The following is a 22,440-nucleotide window of genomic DNA, read 5'->3' as shown; positions in this document are numbered from 1 at the left end:
GCTTATCTTTCTCACCAACAAAAGTTGGTCCAGTAAAAGATAGTTCCTTTTAGAGAGACAAGGTAGGTGAGGTGTTAACAGTTTCACATTCTAATGAGTTAGTATGTCAAGTCAAGGTTTTCAAATCTCAAGTTTATGTATCTTGACAACATTCTTTTAATTTAACAAGTTCATCCAGTCACGTATGGAAACAGTCTCCAGAAATGCTTGATAATATTACATTAAGATTAAGCATTAGCCAAAAGAACAGGGCCTCACTAATGAAATTTACACAAATACATAGACATTTTTAATCCAGTTGCACAGATTGCTGGTTGGAGGTAAAGTCATATGTCCCTTTGAGATCTGGCACTGGGAAGCAGTTTTAGGTTCTCCAATGGCTAAGTACTTCCACGGCTGTCACCAAAGGAGCCCCTCATCTTGGGCCATGGGGGTGTTGAGATTGAGTCTGGATGCAGATACCTAGGACTGTGTACGTGATGGTACATTTAAATTACCAACTACCTCATGTTATTAGGAGACCAGTAAATATACTGATGATTAATATTTTACAATTTGAGCAAGACTGAACATATATAGCATTCCATTTCTCCAATATCAAGACAGGTGTGTTGATCTGTTTACAGAAAGTTATTTTAAGCAGAAGATGATCCATTTCTGCCTTGCCCATCCCATTACCTCACACTGGGTACTCACCTCTCTTCTTGCCGTACTCTCCTCTGTTCCCTTTCTCTGGCAGCTTTTTCATCGTCTTTGTCTGGCCTGACAGGAATAATAGAGATTGTCATAAACAACCATCAACTGGCTGTGTTTGGCATTCACCAGGGTTTGGGCATCTAGTTAAGTTTTGTAACTTTCTAAAAGTGCTGTAAAGTAGGAATTAGATTTTCAGATACTTGCTTTTTGCTCTTCTTTTTCCTGCAACAGCAGAAGCAGCAGATGCAGAGAGCAACAAGGATCACTCCTCCTACCACAGACATTGCGATGATCAAGGCTTCAAAGTTCACTGAAAGAGTCAAAACATTTATAAGTATAAAAGCGTATGAAGATGTTAAGAAAGTGAGAATTACAACCTTGAGGCCTTTGCGTTATGACACAGAAGCCATTGTTTTCTGGAAGCTTAGTTGCATTTAAAAGTCAGAAATATTAGCTTGACTCATTTGTTTCAAATTTTTTTGTTCTTTTCTCCTGTAGAAAGCAGTACAGGTATTACAGTCAACTACAATCATCCCAAGCAGGAAGGCTACCACAGTACAGGGGTGTTATACAACTAACTGATGCATAACTTAGGGTTGCCAATCCTCCAGGATTGTCCTGGCATCTCCAGGAATTAAAAGATTAAATCATCCAACGAAACCTCCAGGAATACGGCCAACCAAAACTGGCAACCCTAGCATAACTGTACACTTTAGTTACTGGCTATTACTGCACCTATCAAGAACTTGCAAGGACACCAATGTGTTCTGAGAGGTCAGACAATGGTTCCTGTGGAAATAATTACCAGCTAGTTGGTATGCTTGCAGGGTGAGGCAATTTGAATATAACTTGATATCAAAGTCATTGATGTTGCTATAACCTACTTGAAAAATTGCAATAGCACAAATTTGAAAGTTACAATTTATAGCTAAATTATAAAAGCAGTTTTAAGCAGTCTTATTTCAGTCATACTACTGGTAGGAGGTCTTAAGAAATTCTGTACGCAGACAAAACGTCAACATTGAAAATGTTTTATTCATACCCTCTTACAAATCCAAAATGGCCTGATAACTCACTATAGACCATTACCACTTCAGTGAGAATATGACTAGAAATGGAAGAACCTTGACTCGCAGATCAGTTACTGCAGGTAGAAACCGGCTTGCAGAATAACTTCCTGGACAAATTCAAGAGCAAGTGTTGATTCCTCTGTTGGTGCAAACCACCACCCTGTGTGTCTGGTACCGTTACCATCTCTTGAGCGGAGATGGACAGAAACCCCCCACTTACAGATTTAATGTCTCAGAACTACAATTAATATGGCCACTCTCCTTTTCCTGAAGGCAGTCATCGCTATATAGATTCCTATTCTTGGAGAGGCAAGGAGGAAGGGAGAGGGGACAATTAAAAAGAAAAGCACAGATTTCAAGTTTTGCCCACCAATCGCCACCACCTAACAGGGCTGGAAATCACAGGAATTTAACCAACCCCTTCAAAAACCAAGGAAGTCATTTTGTCCTGCTCCCAATTTGGATTTCTCATCTCCTCTGTACCCCTATTTCTGCCATCCTTCCCCCCCCTGCCCCGTCTAGTCTCTGCCCATATCCTTTTTTTTTTTTTTTTGACAAGGGCCTCTAATCCCTCATTTTCTCACCTTTTTCCTACTACAGTCATCACATAGTAGCATACTGGCTGTGGAAGACTGCAGGTGTTCCCCTCCTTTGTCAGTCAATGTTAATCCTGCAGTTGGCCAGGAAACGGGAAGACCCTCCTCACTTCCACATGGAGCATTTATTGATTCACATCGGCTACCTTCCAGGCTAAATGAACTGTCATAGCAGCAAACTTTCCAGTTTCCAAACTTTCTAGCAGCAAAGCAAGATTTTTTTTTCCCCCCTTCCAGTCTTGATTTGCATGGCACTCCTTTAGTCAGCCTACAGAGTCCTTTTGAGACACTTGCTAGTCAGATCTGCTTGAACATTTGCATTTGGGCAGAGGGGTCTTCCACAAATGGAAGAGGCAGGTCTCGAGGAATTCCCTAGTTCTGGTTGCAAGAAAGATTTTCTAGATCTCTATTATCCTGTCAACTGCTCAAGGCAAATATACCTAGTTGGAAAGCTCAGACCAATTGTTCAGACAGTTTTCAGAAACTGGAATTTTATCAGCAGACTAAATCATTTAATGCAGGGGTTCTCAACCTTTTTCTTTGAGGTTCCCCAAACCTGCTAAAAAACCTCCATGGCCCACCTGTGCCACAACTGGTTTTCTGCTTATAAAAGCCAGGGCTGGCATTAAGGGCAAGCAGCGCAATTGCCACAGGGCCCCCCCACAAAGCTAAGTTGCTCAGATTTTGGCTTCAGCCCCGGTGGTGGGGATCAGAGCCCTGGGCTTCAGCTTCATGCAGCAGGGCTTCAGCTTTCTGCCCTGGGGCCCAGTGAGTCTAACACTGGCCCTGCTTGGTGGACTGCCTGAAACCTGTTCGAGGCCCCCCCCGGGGTCCCCAGACCCTTGGTTGATTTAATGTGTTTCAACTAAATATCCCTCAAGATTAACTGAGCAGAAATACCCTTCTTATTTTTTCTTCAGGCTAATTTCTTACTGATAGTCTTCCCAAGCACTGTGGACAATGCCATTTCAGAGGTGGGCCAAGCAGACAGCGTACCACAAGCTGGCACTGAGCTTCAACATGCAAGCCCAGATCGGAGGTCCACTCTCTCACCTTTAAGTGTATTACCTAAAACAGGAGTAGACTTCAGTGGCAGAGCTTTTGGACCTAGCTGAAACAAACACCTGCATGAAATGCACCCCTGCTCAGAACTCATCAAAAGTTAATATCAGTCACTGTTTACCAGGCTCTGCCCTCATTGCCTTTTATTATACCTTCAAAGGCTGCAACTGCATGCCCCATGGGGATAGCAAAGTCTGTAAGCCAGTGCTCGAGATATTATGGTTGTGATTCCATATCTGCATCAGGCAGGAAAGGAGTCAATTTGCCTTCGTTTTTCCACGCTATGCCGTGAGGTTTTACTGTTTAACTATCCCCATCCATCAGGAGCAAATGGAATTGGATGTACCACACCTACTACTAAACTGCCAAAGATCAGCTGTACAAAGACTCAGGAAGGAACACAACGTTTTGTCCCCTAATGCAAGTAATTAGAAGGTAGGGAACAGTCCTTGAACACCCGTTAGAATTTAGGAATATTGAGCGTAAATATTTTTTATTAGGATTGCCCGTATGCTTAGCATTTTAGTCATGGCCAAGACAGACCCCTCCCATGAGGCAGGTGACAACAGAAACCATTACACAACAAATGAGCACTATGTTCTAAAGGAGCAAAAAACGTCTAACAAGGCACTACAGTTCTTTCAAGGAAATGTAATGTAACAGTGAATAGCTCTTTACGTAACCACTACTAAAACATTAATAAAAACAAAGGATAAGACAAGAGACTCAGAGAGCAAACCTAGATCAGCCACGTTTGGGTTCACTGGGCAATGCAGAGGCAACGCATCTTTGTCTTTCTCCTCAAGACTGCTGCATGTATGTAACTTCACTTATAGACTCAAGGCCAGAAAGGACTATTATGATCATCTAGTCTGCCCAGCATAGCACAGGCCAGAGAATTTCACCCCATAATTCCTCCATCTAACTCAATCGATAGTTGAACTAGAGCATCTTTTAGACAGCTATCCAGGTTCATTTTAAAGAATGAATTCTGCTATGACCTTTAATGAAGAAATCCCTACCATATACAATGACAGAAAAGGGAGGAAAAGCCATTCTTAAAGCGTGAACAGCTCCAAATGCCTGCAGGTGTACCACATCATTTCCTTGGTTAAACAGGGCAGCCCAGTGCATAAAGGGCAGGAAGAGGGGCCCATTCCTGTGGATGCAGGAGGCTGAAATACTGTGGATCCCATATCAGACATGTATACTGGTTCAGGTAATATCTTATTGGATCAACTTCTGTTGGTTAAAGAGAACTTGTTCTAGAATATGGTCTTGTTTGGCCACAAGTTACTGGGCTAAATGGGCAATCACAAACTGAAGTTTTATGACTAGTACTATACAGGAGGTCAAACCAGATACTAGTAAAGGTTGGGTTTTTTTGTAAAGGCCAGAAAAGTAAGTATAGATGGTATGTCAACATTCATCTTGCTATATTAGCTGGACATAACTCTTCTGCTTTTCACCATGCAAGAGGACAATGTGGCCCCTAGTTCCCAGATTCTAGCCTGTGTACCATCAGTAGTATGTCAAGCATTTGCTGATGTTCTAATCTACAGAGACCTGGTGGCTCTTATTTCTGGCCCCTAAACCACATGAAGAAGCTACTATCACATTAAATGCTTTCCAAATACTACTTTTCTATGTAGGTAGGTAGTTATATGAGTTATTCTATTGCCAGCAGAAAAGGAGGTGGTCCAGAAGACACTGCATTAAGATGTGGTCTTTGAGAACTCTTGATATAGCTAGGATCTCTGATAAAACGTAGTGGCATCACATTAGAGAAACCTGGGGAAAAGTTTCTTCTCTTGCTTGTTACACTGGATGTAACAAAGGCTGTAGAATTGATAAGGTGCCACCAATTTTTAGTTACTGTACATTTTCCACAAAATCACTGACATAAAATCCACTTACCCCAGCAGACTCCCCAGCGTGCAGAACTCAACTCACAGAGAGAGTGAGGAGGGAGAAGGTTTTTAACAGGATAATCCATGCATTTCTTGTTGCTGCTGCACCACAGACACTGAAAGAGAAGCAAAGCAAGTGAGATGCAAGTGCAAGATTGTTTGAGTGCAATGATACTACTAGGTAACAAAGGCTATTCAAGCTAAGAGCATTGTAACGAGCCAGGCAAGTTTACAAACTACAATGTATGACATGACTTACTATATTCCAATATTCAAGGGCACAGGGCTGATGAGAGTAATCTGTATTTGACTACAGATAGTTAAGGCGATTGCTGAGAACTGCTATGGTTAAGTGTTAGGTTATGTGGTGCTGTGGATATATAGAACAGCAGATTCCTGAGGCATGATGAAAGCTCAGTATCTGCACTTTTGAAAAAAGTTTGCAAGTCATGAATGTCATGCTTTGCTGCTGATGTTTGTTGGTATGAAAGTGTGCCTCAACTAAGGCTGTCCGGAAACAAGCTTTGTAAATAGCTATGGGTTTATAATAGTTACAGTACATTTTTGTAAAATAAAAAGGCTCAAATATGCTTCCTATATGAAGGTTGTTGAATAAATAAGGGAGGAAACTTTGTAAACAAATGGAAATGTCGCTCTAAGTCAGGACTTAGACTTAGTTTGGCAAGTCAACTTTTAATATGTAACATTTGTACTTTTCACCCCAAAGCAAATACAAGTGAAAAAGAGCCACTGATTTTCATATCAGACATAAGGGTGTTACAAAGAATTTTCCCTGGAGCCTAGGGAGAATGTTATCATTAGAGCCCTTAAAATGCAAATAATCACAGTCAACAGTAGACAGGTAATGCAAAGGCTTTCTGGACTACAAGACTTTAAATAGTTTCATGAGCAAAGCATTCAATAACTGTTACAGAACCGGGGAAATGTGAAAGGTTAGTATCCACCCTAGCTAATTTTTCTTTGACCGGATTCACTGTCTTCACATACAGCACTCCCCCCCAACTGTCACAGGAGTAGGGGGACACAGTTTTTGAAGTTTCTCTGCAGGTCCTGGCACAGCTCTTTGAAGCAGAAGTTTATGGGAGTTTCTGTTGGAGATGCTGCAGCAAAGTGGAAGATTTACAAGTTGGTTTTTTAAAAGGACAAAAAGGAGGCCTCAGGGTTGCTCACACTATCTCATAAAATGGGATTACAGCAGCCGCAGTAGCTCCAGACAAGAAGGAATCAGGACTACAGGACAGAGCAATCATGGTATAGCGAACAGAAAGAGCACGCAGCAATGCATTCAGAAACCTGTAGATTAAGTAATGGGCTGTAATTTGTTGGGTTTAGTATGTGGGTGCTGGTGGTTTGTGCTATACATGAGGTCAGACTAAATGATCTGATGGTCCTTTCTGGCCTTAAACTCAATGACTAAGTGCTCCTTATCTATCTACAGCTTTGGGGGATTCTGTTAAGTAAGATGTGCACACACCTAGAGTAACTCTGATCTTAGTATAACATACATCCTCCCTTCCCCTGCATCCTTTACCCACCACTGTTGCATCTTGTCTTTTTGTTTGTTGACGTGAAGACCTAAGTGTGCTGGGTTCTTAACATTTATAGTGCAGGACAGACCAAATGAGCCAATGCAGCTGTGCCACCTATGCTTCTGGCCTATGGTAGCACTAGTATACCAGCAAAAACAACTATAGGACTTTGTCTGAGCTCATGTGGTTATGCTGGTAGTTTGAACTCTTGTGAAACAGGAAGCATGTGAGTGGACAGTGTTTGACAGGTGCTTTGGGGAGGGAAGGGAATGTATGACTGTCCTCTTTTCCCCTGGCCCCAATGGGAAGCACTGCTCTGAAGAGTGACTAGAAGTGGCACGGAGTTCCATGTTTTCTGCAGTGTACACAAGGCCTAAGATGACAGTTTAAAAGACATCTGGAGCTGTAGCATTGCCAGAATCCTTGTCTGACAGAACCTTTTATAGAACCAGTTCAGTTAAACCTTTAACTGAAGGTAGAATTTAGCCCTACAACTGGAACTTGAACAAGTTTGTTGACATTAAGACCAAGGTTTGAAAAGTTTCCTCAGCTACCATTCACACAAGTACCTCAACCACCTCTACCCAAGACTACACCTATTTATACTGTTTGATGGCAGGAACAGAAGATTATGGGAATCAAGTCTGTCCTGCCATCCACCTATCAAATCTAACCCAGCCGTCATTCACAGAATCATAGAATATCAGGGTTGGAAGGGACCTCAGGAGGTCATCTAGTCTAACCCCATGCTCAAAGCAGGACCAATCCCCAATTAAATCATCCCAGCCAGGGCTTTGTCAAGCCTGACCTTAAAAACTTCTAAGGAAGGAGATTCTACCACCTCCCTAGGTAACGCATTCCAGTGTTTCACCACCCTCCTAGTGAAAACGTTTTTCCTAATATCCAACCTAAACCTCCCCCACTGCAACTTGAGACCATTACTCCTTGTCCTGTCCTCTTCTACCACTGAGAATAGTCTAGAACCATCCTCTCTGGAACCACCTCTCAGGTAGTTGAAAGCAGCTATCAAATCTCCCCTCATTCTTCTCTTCTGCAGAAGAAACAATCCCAGTTCCCTCAGCCTCTCCTCATAAGTCATGTGTTCCAGACCCCTAATCATTTTTGTTGCCCTTCGCTGGACTCTCTCCAATTTATCCACATCCTTCTTGTAGCATGGGGCCCAAAACTGGACACAGTACTCCAGATGAGGCCTCACCAATGTCGAATAGAGGGGAACGATCACATCCCTCAGTCTGCTCGCTATGCCCCTACTTATACATCCCAAAATGCCGTTGGCCTTCTTGGCAACAAGGGCACACTGCTGACTCATATCCAGCTTCTCGTCCACTGTCACCCCTAGGTCCTTTTCCGCAGAACTGCTGCCTAGCCATTCGGTCTCTAGTCTGTAGCTGTGCATTGGGTTCTTCCCTCCTAAGTGCAGGACCCTGCACTTATACTTATTGAACCTCATCAGATTTCTTTTGGCCCAATCCTCCAATTTGTCTAGGTCCCTCTGTATCCTATCCCTGCCCTCCAGCGTATCTACCACTCCTCCCAGTTTAGTATCATCCACAAATTTGCTGAGAGTGCAATCCACACCATCCTCCAGATCATTTATGAAGATATTGAACAAAACCGGCCCCAGGACCGACCCCTGGGGCACTCCACTTGACACTGGCTGCCAACTAGACATGGAGCCATTGATCACTACCCATTGAGCCCGACAATCTAGCCAACTTTCTACCCACCTTACAGTGCATTCATCCAGCCCATACTTCTTTAACTTGCTGACAAGAATACTGTGGGAGAGTGTCAAAAGCTTTGCTAAAGTCAAGAAACAATACATCCACTGCTTTCCCTTCATCCACAGAACCAGTAATTTCATCATAGAAGGTGATTAGCTTAGTCAGGCATGACTTGCCCTTGGTGAATCCATGCTGACTGTTCCTGATCACTTTCCTCTCATGTAAGTGCTTCAGGATTGATTCCTTGAGGACCTGCTCCATGATTTTTCCGGGGACTGAGGTGAGGCTGACTGGCCTGTAGTTCCCAGGATCCTCCTTCTTCCCTTTTTTAAAGATTGGCACTACATTAGCCTTTTTCCAGTCATCTGGGACTTCCCCCGTTTGCCACGAGTTTTCAAAGATAATGGCCAATGGCTCTGCAATCACAGCCGCCAATTCCAAAACACCCAGTTAGTAAATTCTGGGCACCAACTGGTATCTCCTCATATAGGAGCTAGCCAGTTGTACAATGCTTTCATAATTCCCAAATAGAGAAAAGATACTGTGTTCAAGATAATTAACATGTGTTTATGTTCAGCCTTACAATCCTAGAACAATGGGCAATACAGTTAAAGACTTGAGCACTCACAAGACATTCGTCTGATTTGAGGCCGCTATGAGAAGTGTATCACATGAGGAGTTTAAGGAGAAGCTTATCAAAGATTTGATTACTAATATCAGGAAATACTCAGGCATAGTGATGCAGGTTAGAAATACTGACCTCTAACAGGTTTCAGAGTAGCAGCCGTGTTATACTCCAGATAAAACAAAGCTTTCTTGCTCTACCACAGATGTAATTAGTGATGGTAACCGATTGTAGAGCTGGATCAGGGCTGGACTGTGGCAGCAGAGTGAATTTTTCCAGCAGTTAACTGTATTGTAAAGAAGCTCTAAAGCCAATTTCCAGTGTAATCTAGATGAGCTGATTTTTATTCTTCTTTTATGCAATGCAAGTGTCCGCATTGTTATGCCCAGTGTTATTCTAAGCCTCTTGGGATATAGTATTTTGAGGTTGATTTCCCACAATATCCTCAGCTCAGGAGCTGGGTTACATCAGAGATGCAGTTTATTAGGCAGAGCGTGAGGAACAACTGACCCATAACATTACTGGGGGAAGAGTCTCTTCATTGCTGTTTCAGTGACCTCTTAGGGTCTGTTTACAGTGCAACTGGGAGGCATGATGGCAGCACACGTAGGGATACCTACCCTAGCTTCGATCGAGCTATCTTGCTAAAAATAGCAGTGAAGTCACAGCAGAACAGGTGGTGGTGTGGGCTAGTCACCTAACCACAAGCCTGCCTGTGACCCTGATTATATATTTGGGTGGCTAGTCTAAACCATTGTGTCTCACTGCTATTTTTTAGTGAACTAGCCTGATGAAAGCTAGGATGGGTACACCTACAGGTGCTCTCATCATATCTCCTGACTGCAGTGTAGCCAGATCCTTAGCTGTTCACAAAGGAAGCACAACTCCTTCCAGGAGGTGGTAAAGGATTTAAAGTTACCATACGACATTATATTCTACAGAACATGGAAACCACAGGATGGTAGAGTAGTTTTGGTAAATCTCTGTAATCCAGAGGTGGGGTTTAAAATAATCTGCCATTCATGAAAGCCAGGGGCAGAACTCCAGAAGCAACTAGACATTTTTCTTAAAAGAAATTCAACGTAATTGTCTCCCAGAGCACAGCTGAGTGGAACCGTAGCCAGTGGAGCCTGTGCATGCTGACCCAGTCATGTGCTAGGGGTATTAACCTTTGTCACGTGGAGGTCAGGTGGCTGGGGCCTGGAAATAGAATTGAGTTTCTTCCCATCACTCCTCTGTCACCCTTTATCAACAGTGTTCTCTTCTGGTGGGGAACTTTCCCCTTTTGCTTTCCATCAAGTTACTGTAAGTCAACTAGAATTCGTACTGGGCAAAACATGCTACATGTGCACAACAAGGACTCTTCGGAGGTGTGACAAGCTTCCAACAACAACTGAAGATGTTGGAGGGACTTCACAGGCTAAGGACATTACTGTTGTAGTCTCTATAGGAGTCTGGCTTGATCTAACTAAATAAACAAAGCCACACAAAAACAAAGCCAAGACAGTGCAGAGAAGCCATGGTACTTTTCCATTATCCCCACTGATGCCACAAAGTTCTAGGCTAAATCTATATTGTGGAAGAAGCAGAAACAGGGCTGATGGATTGTTATCCTGAACTCCTTCTTTTAAAAAGGATTAACAGATCCAGATTTCTACTCCAAGTTTGTAAAAAAAGGTTATGTCAGTTTACTGGATCAGAAAAAGAGAGAAGATTGTGTAAGTAGTGGAAGACATGATAGCTTTGAATTCAAAGCTATCCTTTTTATAAGACCTACAATTCCTGCATAGCCAGCTCAGCATCAGTTCCACATATTTTGAATAGGTAGGTTTGGCTTGGTTGGAACTTTGTAATTGACTAGATGCTTAAAAAAAGCAGTTAAGTGTTAGAGTTTCAAGAGAAGATACAAGAGACTCAACAGTGTTCCACTCAGAAATGCAAGGACAATGTGCATTTCCAGGCATGAGAAATAAACTTGTTTTTGTGTTCACTGTTTCGTTTCATAGAACATTGGAGTCTCTCTCAATTTCTCACTTTCCCACAGTTAGGGAACGTTACAACTCTGAATTTGCAGCTCAGAACTGACTGATATAAGGGACAACTTCATACCTATGAATGTATGGTTTCCCCTAGCCTTAGTACCACTAAGTTTCACCTATCTGCACCAACATTCACCTTCATATGGTGAGCAGGTACAAATTCAGAGGCATTCGGAGTTTCTCAGCAAGCCAATTTAAAATCAGAGTCCTGACACTAGGCAGTTAGAAAAACAAACACACACGTCATTAGAAGACATCTGAGGTGGAGGTCAAGGCCCAGTGTCACTTTTAGGCCTTCCACAATCTTGTAAGGTTTGTTTCAGTAAGACTACTTCTATACCTGAATTCAAGAGCCAAAACTTTGGATTCTTCCTACCTGTAAAGCCAAACCTCCAAAACTGAGGTGTTTGATAACTTCCCCTACCCCCATCTGAATTCCACTTGGGTCTAGGAGTGCTAGAGGAGACACGCTATTTCCAGCATATCCTCAGATTGTGATCTGTTCTTTCAATCCACTCAGCCCACTGGAGAAGTGAGGCAGTTTAGCCAGCACCCACACAGTGACAAAAAGGAAAAGCAGGACTCCAAACAGTCCCCTAAAATACTGGTGGGGAACAGTAGGTCATCCAAACAAGGAATGTGGCAGAGATCATCAGAACCTGGAGGGGAAGGCAAGGTTCTTCAGGAACCCTTTCCAAGGGTTTGGATTAAACATTTAAAAACAAAACCACCCCACCACAGGTGCTTAGCACTTGCAGCTCCCTTTGAAGTCAGCTAGCATAGTGGCTGCTCCCCACTTCAAAATGCCAAGACAGATCTTTTCAGCTGCTTCACAAAACTATGAACTTTTGGCAGGTTGACACAGCAAGTTCACTTAAATAAAGGAAATAGATTTGTTTTTCTACTACTTACTGAGACTTTTTTCAGACACTCTTCACAAGTTTTGTTTGTGTATTGAGGACAAGCTGTGGAGAGGAAAGAGCCATATTAGTATTTAGCTAGGCCCATACAAACAACATTTTGAAAATAAATAATGCCTGAACATTTAACTTTGCTGTATCCTCACAGCCAGGCTGTACTACATATAGTTTCTAAAAAAACAAAGCAGCATTGCCAGACATTTTTCCTTGACTAATTACTCTACTGTAAAGTGCAGCAACTTCTTACCTTATTCCTGTGCACTAGTGCTTTGTCTCAGAAAACTGGAGAAGCAGCACCATACCATCAAGATATTCCCACTCTATTTGCACACATAACATCTATTTGTAGAGGCTCCTTTCCACATAATTATCATCTATTGTTGCAATTCTCATGCCATTAGTGTAACACAATTTAAACAGTTTCGGGAGACACACAGTCTTGAGACTAGATAGCATTACTGCAAGCTTATTATGAAAAGTCTCTTCCACGCAGGCTCATTCTAGGCTGTTTAACATTTAACTATGAAAACATGCGAGCTATCATAGATTTAGTCCAATGTTTTATTACTTAATTGTTGGGGAAGCAGGTTATGCCAGGTCCCAAGTATCAGATTTGCAATTAAATAAAAGTTTTAAAAAGAACTCCACCAATGTTGCTCAGCCTCCTATTTGCAATGACCCTCTTGATGAAAAAAACAATTGAGCTCGTCTTCCTCTTGGTATGTGAGTTACCTCAAGCAGGAGGCTCAGAAATGTTAGTTGCAGTTTTTAGTTTTCTTCAAATCCAAGCACACAAAATCCTTCAAACTGCAACAGATCATGGTTTCTGACAAACTCTTCACTACACTCTTCTGTTAATATTATGCCCTGTTCACTGTAATCATGTTCTGTTATCTATAAAGAACAAAACCAAATATAACTGAGGTGAAAATGTGGAGAGAGCATGAATAGTTTCCTGGCTAGTATACACTCAGGGTATAGGTTTCAGAGTAACAGCCGTGTTAGTCTGTATTCGCAAAAAGAAAAGGAGTACTTGTGGCACCTTAGAGACTAACCAATTTATTTGAGCATAAGCTTTCGTGAGCTACAGCTCACTTTATCGGATGCATACTGTGGAAAGTACAGATCTTTTTATACACACAACATGAAAAAATGGGTGTTTACCACTACAAAAGGTTTTCTCTCCCCCCACCCACTCTCCTGCTGGTAATAGCTTATCTAAAGTGATCACTCTCCTTACAATGTAAACACCCATTTTTTAATGCTTTGTGTGTATAAAAAGATCTTCTGTGCTTTCCACAGTATGCATCCGATGAAGTGAGCTGTAGCTCACGAAAGCTTATGCTCAAATAAATTGGTTAGTCTCTAAGGTGCCACAAGTACTCAAGGTATATTGTCCCTGAACTGAAGGGCTTGCATACTTTATTGGTACAATACCTCACTGGTTTTAGGTAGTTATAAAAAGGTTTCTGTGTTTTTGTCATCGTTTAGAAGCTTAAACATGCTATGTCCGCAGATTTTAATTTACAGAATGCATGCTACCTAGGGAGGTGGTAGAATCTCCTTCCTTTGAAGTTTTTAAGGTCAGGCTTGACAAAGCCCTGGCTGGGATGATTTAGTTGGGGATTGGTCCTGCTTTGAGTAGGGGTTTGGACTAGATGACCTCCTGAGGTCCCTTCCAACCATGATATTCCATGAAATAAAAAAATCTTCTAAATCACAGGTCTCCCCAATAGTCCCTATTAACATTCGATAGTCTCTTGGATACCCTAGTGTGCTATAGCGCCACGTTTCCTCCCTTCAACCAAAACAGAGTGTTAGAAGTACAGGAGACAAGACCTCTAAGAACCCACTTCATTAGAATGCTTCCTCCATCTAGTAAACTTCAGAAAGATTATTTCCTTTTCAAACATAGCATTTGAAGAGCACTTTTAATTACTGAATGTTTGAGGAGTAGTTGAGAATTTTAAAATATCAGCAGTACCCTATTTTGCGGGGAGACACAACTTTTCTGACAAGATTTTAGTGAAATTATTGAGCATTCAATCGATGGTCTGTGGAAGATGATGTACTACACATTAAAATACCTTTAAAATATCTTTTGTAAACCAGAAAAGAAAGGGTATTTGTTCATAAGAACATTTGTAGTAATGATTTTCCATTAGCTACAATGCAGCTGGTCAGTTTTGTGTTTTCATTTACAGCGGAGATCAGTCATGTGATTAGGGAGCAGAGCTATGGTTTCTTTTAGGTTTATATCCTCAGGGTACAGCCCTTGAAGTGAGTCAGCATTCTATGAACATAGGTAAGATAGAGATGTTTACACACCGCTCTACATTTTAGAAGTCAGACTCTGTACTCCTAAACTAGATCTGAAGCAGAGACTTTATAAAGTACTAATATTCACTGTCATTACTACCAAGTTGAAGGGAGTCGTGGAACAGCCACTCCACACCCCTAAACACAGTTACAAACGTTGGGGACAGAAGAGAAATCATGGGACTTTTATGTTAACACTAATTATATAGTTAAAAAAGTACAGTAAACTTGTGATTCAGTCCAAGATCAGTTAATTCAAGCCAGCACTATGTTACTGCTGTTTAGCAAGCCCCAATTTCTAAGACCTTCTGACTTTCCAGTCCTTGAGTTGTTCAATTTTGATTCAACAAGAATGCAGCTTTAGAACAGTCAATTCAAGCAACAAGCTGATGGGCAGCAAATATGCAATCGGTGAAGTTTAAAGTCTGAATTAAGCTACATTTGCTCTTCTGCTGCTTTCTACCAGCTTGTTAGATACTTTGTGTGATACGTCTCATTGAACAAACAAAGATACTGCTAACAACTGTAGCAGAATTTCACAAATCCACACTACTGGGAGAGCCCTAATACAAGATAAAGACCCTTCTACATTATGAAAAAACAACGAGGAGTCCTTGTGGCACTTAGAGACTATCCACTTCATACAGCTAAACGCAATGCCTTGCACGGTGACAGGTTTCAGAGTGGTAGCCGTGTTAGTCTGTATCAGTAAAAACAACAAGAAGACTAGGAAAGAGGTCCTTCAAATCATGTTGGCTACCTCAATTTCTTTTTAAAGTGCATCTTAACACCTATGACCTCTCTCACTCACTCTCACTAGGATACAAGGTGGATAAAAACTGATGATGTTGGGGGGGGAAATCAAAGAATTGCATTTTTCCCCCTTTAAATAAGATTTTTGATTTTAGTTAAATTTTAATAAGTTTTTCTTGTTAAAAATAAATCTGTTTAAAATTAAATCTGAATTTAATGGAAAATATGCTAAGGCCTAAAATTATAATCATTAAAACCTTTAAATAAAAATAAATACCCTGAATCCATGAGCCACTACCAAACACTGAGTTAAAGATTACTTTTCTTTGTAAAGAATCAGGAAAAAAACATTTCAATTTGAAGGGCAAGCTTTATAAGATGGCACAACAGGTCATGTTCTGTATTAAGTGTTTGATTCTGTGGGGTTTCCAGGGGCTGTGCTACTGGGGGTAACATCCTGAAATTCATATCTCACCAGGATCATCCACTGAGCCCATCGGGATAGTCTCATACTCCTATTTTATAGCTTCCCTCTCCCTGAACTCTGATTGGCTCAGTTCTCAAATTATGAATATGTATGACTCCACCCCTCATTCACCATTTTCTAACCTACTAAAATGTACAATTAAGAAGCTGAAAATATTAAACTATAACACTCTTTAAATAAATGTATATCATTATAGTGTACCCTCTTAGGTAGCAAAAAGGTATACCAAATATAGCATAAAGGCTCTATTTAGTTCTAAGTCTACATATTTTAATGAATACACCAGTGAGAATGCATCTTTCTTTATACGAAAGAACTGAAGTACAAATGGAAAAGCTGATTGAAATTGATTATTTAAATCTAGACTTTCCACTTGTTGAATTAAATCACCATTATTTAAATCAATCCACCTGGGTAGGATAGAGAGGTACACTCTTAAAACATACCAGCTTAAACATCTTAAAATTTTAGTGTAGTGATGGCAAGTTGTAGTTTTTAATGTTAGACTGTCAATGTGAACCCTAGAGGGGAGCCTAGGGTTCATCTTGACTAATAATGTGCATGTCCTAGTGTGGACAGACTCTTAGGGCTAGTCTACACTGGCAACGCTAAAGCGCTGCCGCAGGACTGTTTTAACGTGCCTTGTGTGGTCACGGCGCAGCGCTGGGAGAGCTCTCCCAATGCTCTAAAAAACCCACCTCCACGACGGGCGTGGCTCCCAGCACTGGTGCACTGTCTACACTGGCTCTTCACAGCGCTGAAATTTGCTGCGCTCAGGGGGGTGTTTTTTCACACTCCTGAGCGAGACAGTTGCAGCGCTGTAAACTGCCAGTGTAGACAAGCCCGTAGTGTAGACAATTTAATACTTTTGCAGTTCTATTATCCAGTTCAGTTTTTCATTTTATTTTGAAAAGCACCTACTTTCACCCCTAATCTAAGTAGACCTTTATGAGTGCTAAGTAGAGGGCCTGTGAAAGTGACATTCTTCACAAGCTAATCGGGAAGAGCCACCTCAATCCTTGGCCGAGTATTCACTGAAACCTTGAGACAGGCCTAGAATGTTTACTTCTGGTGCTACCTCCTCATACTGTCCCCCACCCACCTTCTGCTTCTGTTCTTCCAACTTGTGCAGCTGTTAAAATGCAGGGTGCAGGGCCAGGTTGTTATTTCACTTGTTGAAGAATGAAGAAAAGCCAGTGTGACATAAAGTAGGGTAGTATGCTTTTAGGATGCTTGCTGCCACCCTGCTCTCTTCGCCTTCAGAAGAAACTCTGGGAAGCAGTGACTCTGAAAAGGACTTTGGGGGTCCTAGTAAATAATCAACTGAACATGAGCACCCAGTGCGACACTGACCAAAACAGCTAATGAGATCCTTGGATGTAACAAACGTGAATTTTGTGTGAAGAAAAGAGGTTATTTTACCTCTGTATTTGGCACTGGTGCAATTGCTGCTGGAATATTGTGTCCAGTTCTGGTGCCAACAATTAAAGAAGAATGCTGATATATTGGAGAAGGTTCAGAGAAGAGGCACAAGAAATTAAAGGATTGGCAAACCTGACTTCTAGTGACAGACTGAGCTCGAGTCTATTTAGTTTAAAAAAAGAGATGGTTAAGGGGCGACTTGATCACAGTTTGTAAGTACCTACACAGGGAACATATCTAATAGGCTCTTCAGTCTAGCAGACAAAGGTATAACAAGATCCAATGGCTAGAAGTTGAAAACGGACAGTCAGACCGGACATGAGGCATAATTTTTTTTTTTTTTTTTTTTAAACAGTGAAGGTAAATAAACATTGGAAAATTTACCAAAGGATGTGGTGGATTCTCCATCAATGGAGATTTTTAAATCAAGACTTGATTTTTTTTTTTTAAAGACATGCTTTAGTTCAAACAAGATTTTTTTCAGGGAAGTCCTATGGCCTGTGCTATGCAGGAGGTCAGATTGGTGGATCACAGTGGTCCCTTCTGGCCTTAGAATCTAGGCATCTGATAGTATTGCTAGATCCCCACTTACTCTTTGATGATCATATAGCAGCAGTCACCTGAACAGGTGCAAACAGGGGTGGAGGTGGTTAGCCAGGCACTAGCCAAGAAGTTGAAACTTTTTCTTTTCAATTCAATCTTTCTGCCATGGCCTATGCCTTTATAACCTGAGGATTAGACTTCTGAAATGCGTGAGAGGGATGCACTTTAAATCAACTCACAAACGGAAACCTGCAGCAAAGGTGGCAGCTTGCTTATTGGAGAAGTTTCTCACAGTGAACACATGACACCAGTGCTTCATGACCTATACTGCCTGCACGCTGGCTTGAGTGAATGGAAGGGGATGGTTTTGACCAAGAATCTTAAATGGCTTGCAACCTTCGTATTTGAGATGCCTTTCTCCTGGTGCCATGTTAATGCAGCTGCAGTCAGTCAGTCAAAGCACTCAAGTTGGAGTCCCCTCAAGAAAAGAGGGAGCTGTTGGGCAGTGTCAGGGTGTTTTCTGTGATGGGCTGTAATCTTTAAATTCATTCCTAACTTTAGTCAAAAGTCACATGACATCAGGGCACACTTCAAAACCCATCTTCTCGCAAGCTTCTCCTCTTGTCTGGTTTGGGGAAGCCGCCTTGTTGATCTGTAATTGTAAAGTATGTACAAGGAATACATAGCATTTTGGAAACGTTTTAGAGTTTGTGAAAATCTGATCACAAGACCCAAAACCTCCACCCTAAGATTTTGAAATTTGTTAACTAGGAGGAAGACGGTGGAAACAGTGCACTGGGATGAAGGCAGTTACATCAAATGAAAAATAATGCTTTCAACTCAAAGTATTTCTCACCATCCATCATGTTTAAGAGATGCATTCCATACATTTGTAATACCACACTCTGGCAGAGAAATCAGGTAGCCTGCTCAGACTTCTCTGGACCTTCAGGAGGTTAAAATAGAACTGGAGCTTGTTCATGTGTGGAAGGGCACCTCTCAAAGCCTGAAACAGAAGCCCCCTTTATAGCAGTCAGCTATTACTAAGCAGTAAGCTATTACTTCATAGTGTTTCAGAGATACAATCTTATCAATACAGTGAAAAGTTAAAAACTTAAGTTATCAAAACTAATAAAATACATAGCAATACACTGTCCTTGCTTTGTTTGTTCGCTTACCCACCAATTCACATAATTCAGTAACTGACATCCCTGCACTGAAAATTCGTAACAACTATAAGAGAACTTCAATATGAACTTCCAATGAAGGGAGCTGTAGCTCACAAAAGCTTATGCTCAAATAAATTGGTTAGTCTCTAAGGTGCCACAAGTACTCCTTTTCTTTTTGCGAATACAGACTAACACGGCTGCTACTCTGAAACCTGTCATTATGCAAGGCACAGAGGGAATAGTGTGTATGGTTGGTTTCACAATGCTGTCTTGGCTAATCTCTCTCCTTAGTCATGTTAGGCATTACTTGTAACACTAACAGGTGAACACCTTTTCACACAAAGGTGTGATTATAAATTGGTGTTCTGCTAACAAGATAGCTACTTTGAAACCTATCTTGTTAGCAGAACACCAATTTATAATCACACCTTTGTGTGAAAAGGTGTTCACCTGTTAGTGTTACAAGTAATGCCTAACATGACTAAGGAGAGAGATTAGCGAAGACAGCATTGTGAAACCAACCATACACACTATTCCCTCTGTGCCTTGCATAATGACAGGTTTCAGAATAGCAGCTGTGTTAGTCTTGTTAGCAAAAAGAAAAGGAGTGCTTGTGGCACCTTAGAGACTAACCAATAAATTTGTTAGTCTCTAAGGTGCCACAAGCACTCCTTTTCTTTTTGCTAACAAGAGTTTGCAGAACAGGAAAAAAGACAAGAGCCAAGACAACTAATGAAGCTTAAAATTTTAAGCTGACAGACTCAAAAGCCTTCTATTGCGATAAGAAGACAGCACAGATGTTTTGTTGTAGCATTATTAAGTTTTTAAATATACAAAAAAGCTAAGTTTTCAATGTTAGTTTTATAGTCACAAGTAAGGATCACAAAATGAAACCTATTTCATCAGAAAATCTGTTAAATCACTTCAGAGAGTCTTACAAGAGGGGCTACAAACAAGGCAAGTACTATCAGCAAATTTAGTCTATGTATAGCTACTAACTTTCTTCAGTTATTTTTGATTCACCACAGCAACTTACAAATTCAATGCACATCTTCCAGAAGTTGAGAGTGACATTAAAGCCACTACCACAATGGGGATAGACTTCCAAAACAGATGTCATCCGACACAGTTAGCACAGTTCTAGTTTTAAGTTTACATGCTGTCTAACCACATTTTAATGACTTCCCTGATTAGCACACTCCACTCTTTGATAAGGCAAGGCTGTAACATGGCCCACTGTGCTTAGAAGGCTAAATACTGAGACCAACTATTGCAAGGTCTTGTCTTCACAGTGAGAAAGGGGTGCATTCTTCCTCTGTTAGCTGGCAGTGGGGAAAATCCTAACGAAGACCAGACACTAGTGAAGTTGCTATGTTCAAACAAGCAAGTAGCGGTAAAACCCAGGATCGCAACTCCACCAGCTCCAGGGGAAACTACCAATGGCCTTCTCTCCGCTAGAAGCTAACGCGAGTTGTCAACAGCAGCAGTCGCAGGGCAGGGGTGGAGGGGAATTAGAGTCTCAGATGATTGTAGGGGACTGGACACTTGGGGGATGTGTCGGATACGGGGGGAGGAAGAAGAGACACCAGAGGCAGGAAGTGCGGGGCAAGACACCTGGGGGGATCGGGGAGGAAGTGCGAGGCACGGGGGTCGGATACGGGGGGGAGGGGGGGGGTTGGCAAGGCGCCAGGGACAGAAGAGATGGGGCCAGGACACCACGGACTGTGTAGGGCAGGCTGTGGCGTGTGGAGGGAGGTGCGGGGCAGGGGACCGGGGGCTGTGTCGGGCAGGCTGTGGCGTGTGGGGGGGCAGGTGCGGGGCAGGAGATCGGGGGGGGGGGGGGCAGGACAGGACACCGGGGGCTGTGTGGGGCAGGCTGTGGCGTGTGGGGGTGGGAGGTGCGGGGCAGGAGACCGGCGGGTCGGGCTTGGGGGGGCAGGCTGTGGCGTGTGGGGGGAGGTGCGGGGCAGGAGACGGGGGGGGTCCGGTTTGGGGGGGCAGGACACCGGGGGCTGTATGGGGCAGGCTGTGGCGTGTGGGGGGAGGTGCCGGGCAGGAGACCGAGGGGGGTCCGGCTTGGGGGGGACAGGACACCGGGGGCTGTGTGGGTCAGGCTGTGACGGGTGGGGGGAGGTGCGGGGCAGGAGACGGGGGGGAAAGGGCAGGACACCGGGAGCTGTGTGGGGCAGGCTCTGCGTGGGGGGCCGGGCTCTCTTACCTCCCTCCGACGCAGCAGCCGGGGAGGCACTGTCCGGGGCCATTGCCAGCAGCAGTAGCGCCAGCGGGGCGCAGAGAAGGAGCCCGCTGCCCAGAGCCATCGCGGGTCTCGCAGCCGCCCAGCCCAGCGCTCGCAGCTATCTCGTCCGGCCCCCGCCCCGCGACCTTCCGCGACAGCGCCGCGAGACCTGCTATTTGCTCGCGGGGGCGCGCGCGGCCGCACTTCGAGAGCCGGCCACGCTCGCCCCCTGCCGGGCAACAGGGCCCGCGCGGCCCGACCATGTCTGAGGGGAGCGACCCGAGCCTTGGCCCCGGCCCCGGCCCCGCCTCGGGCTCCGCCCCCCAACCGCGGCCCCGTCCTCGCACCACTCTCAGCCGCCCCCCCCCCCGTCTCGGGTCCCGCCCCCAACCTCCCTCCAGACTCCACCACCTCCAATTGTTCCCCCCGTCTCAGGTCCTGCACTCCCAACCCCCCCCCCCCCCAGCACCACCCCAACGCCCCTTCCCCACACCCCGCCACCTCCCGACCCCTCGGGCTCGATACGTGGAATAATCCCGCCACAGGCCCCAGCACCCGCTGCCTGCCACCCGCCCCTGAAACCCCCTCGCCCATAGTCCCCAAGCCCAATTCCTCCCCACCCCTCCCCGGCCCGATCGCCTCCCGCCCGCTCTCTAACCTCCCCCGGAGCTGAGCTGAGGGCTGTTTGCAGTGTGCAGTGATTGCACTGGCAATCGACATGCAGAGACACCTCGCACACACATCAAACAGGAACTAGTTTAATTCCCCAAACTTCCTATTCACTGTAACCCAGGAGCTGGAGGGGAGCAGAACCTCCTCACTGACCCCCTGGGAAGCTGCTGAGCAGTGACGGTGAGACTCTGCTGCAGCCCCCTGAAAATCACCCCCCTACGTTCTGTACCAGGAGTCGGGGAATGTGAAGAGCAGCGATTAAGTGCTGTGGGAATCAACTAGTTGCCACGTTTTCAAGTTGTTCTACAAAGAAAGGTTGGATGTAAGATACTGGTTTGCAAGATCATAACATCTGATCCTGGTTTCTGGTGGATTGCACTCTCTGAAGGAGGCACCAATGATTTTGGTCTGTAGCAGGCACAATGCTCTTCTTTTCACCAGTTGTGATCTTCTGGGTACTGAAGCAAGCAGAGACAGCCTGTGGGAAAACAGTATGTGAAAACACTGTATCATAATGCATACGTACATGGGAACAAGAGTTCTGATAAATTAAAAAGGTGTTTACTAACAGAAAAAAGGCATAGCAAGATCCAGTGATTGGAAGCTGAAGCTAGACAAATTCAGAC

General features: G+C 43.5%; 1 protein-coding gene across 1 annotated transcript in view; it reads right to left on the bottom strand.

The window, feature by feature from the left end:
* PTTG1IP (PTTG1 interacting protein) overlaps positions 1-21,306 on the bottom strand; it is a 29,479-nt gene extending 8,173 nt beyond the window's left edge. Inside the window, exons 1-5 of the mRNA XM_077825626.1 lie at positions 21,125-21,306; positions 12,206-12,258; positions 5,342-5,450; positions 901-1,006; positions 697-762 (exon numbers count right to left, since the gene is read on the bottom strand). Of these exons, the coding sequence (XP_077681752.1) occupies positions 697-762; positions 901-1,006; positions 5,342-5,450; positions 12,206-12,258; positions 21,125-21,224 (434 nt within the window). The 5' untranslated portion in view covers positions 21,225-21,306. The remainder of the gene's footprint in view (positions 1-696; positions 763-900; positions 1,007-5,341; positions 5,451-12,205; positions 12,259-21,124) is intronic.
* Positions 21,307-22,440: the final 1,134 nt, after the last annotated feature.

The sequence above is a fragment of the Eretmochelys imbricata genome, chromosome 9, assembly GCF_965152235.1.
Source record: "Eretmochelys imbricata isolate rEreImb1 chromosome 9, rEreImb1.hap1, whole genome shotgun sequence".
Classification (NCBI taxonomy): Eukaryota; Metazoa; Chordata; order Testudines; family Cheloniidae; genus Eretmochelys; species Eretmochelys imbricata.
Note: the sequence above shows the minus strand (reverse complement) of the source record. Positions and strands in the feature narration are given on the sequence as shown.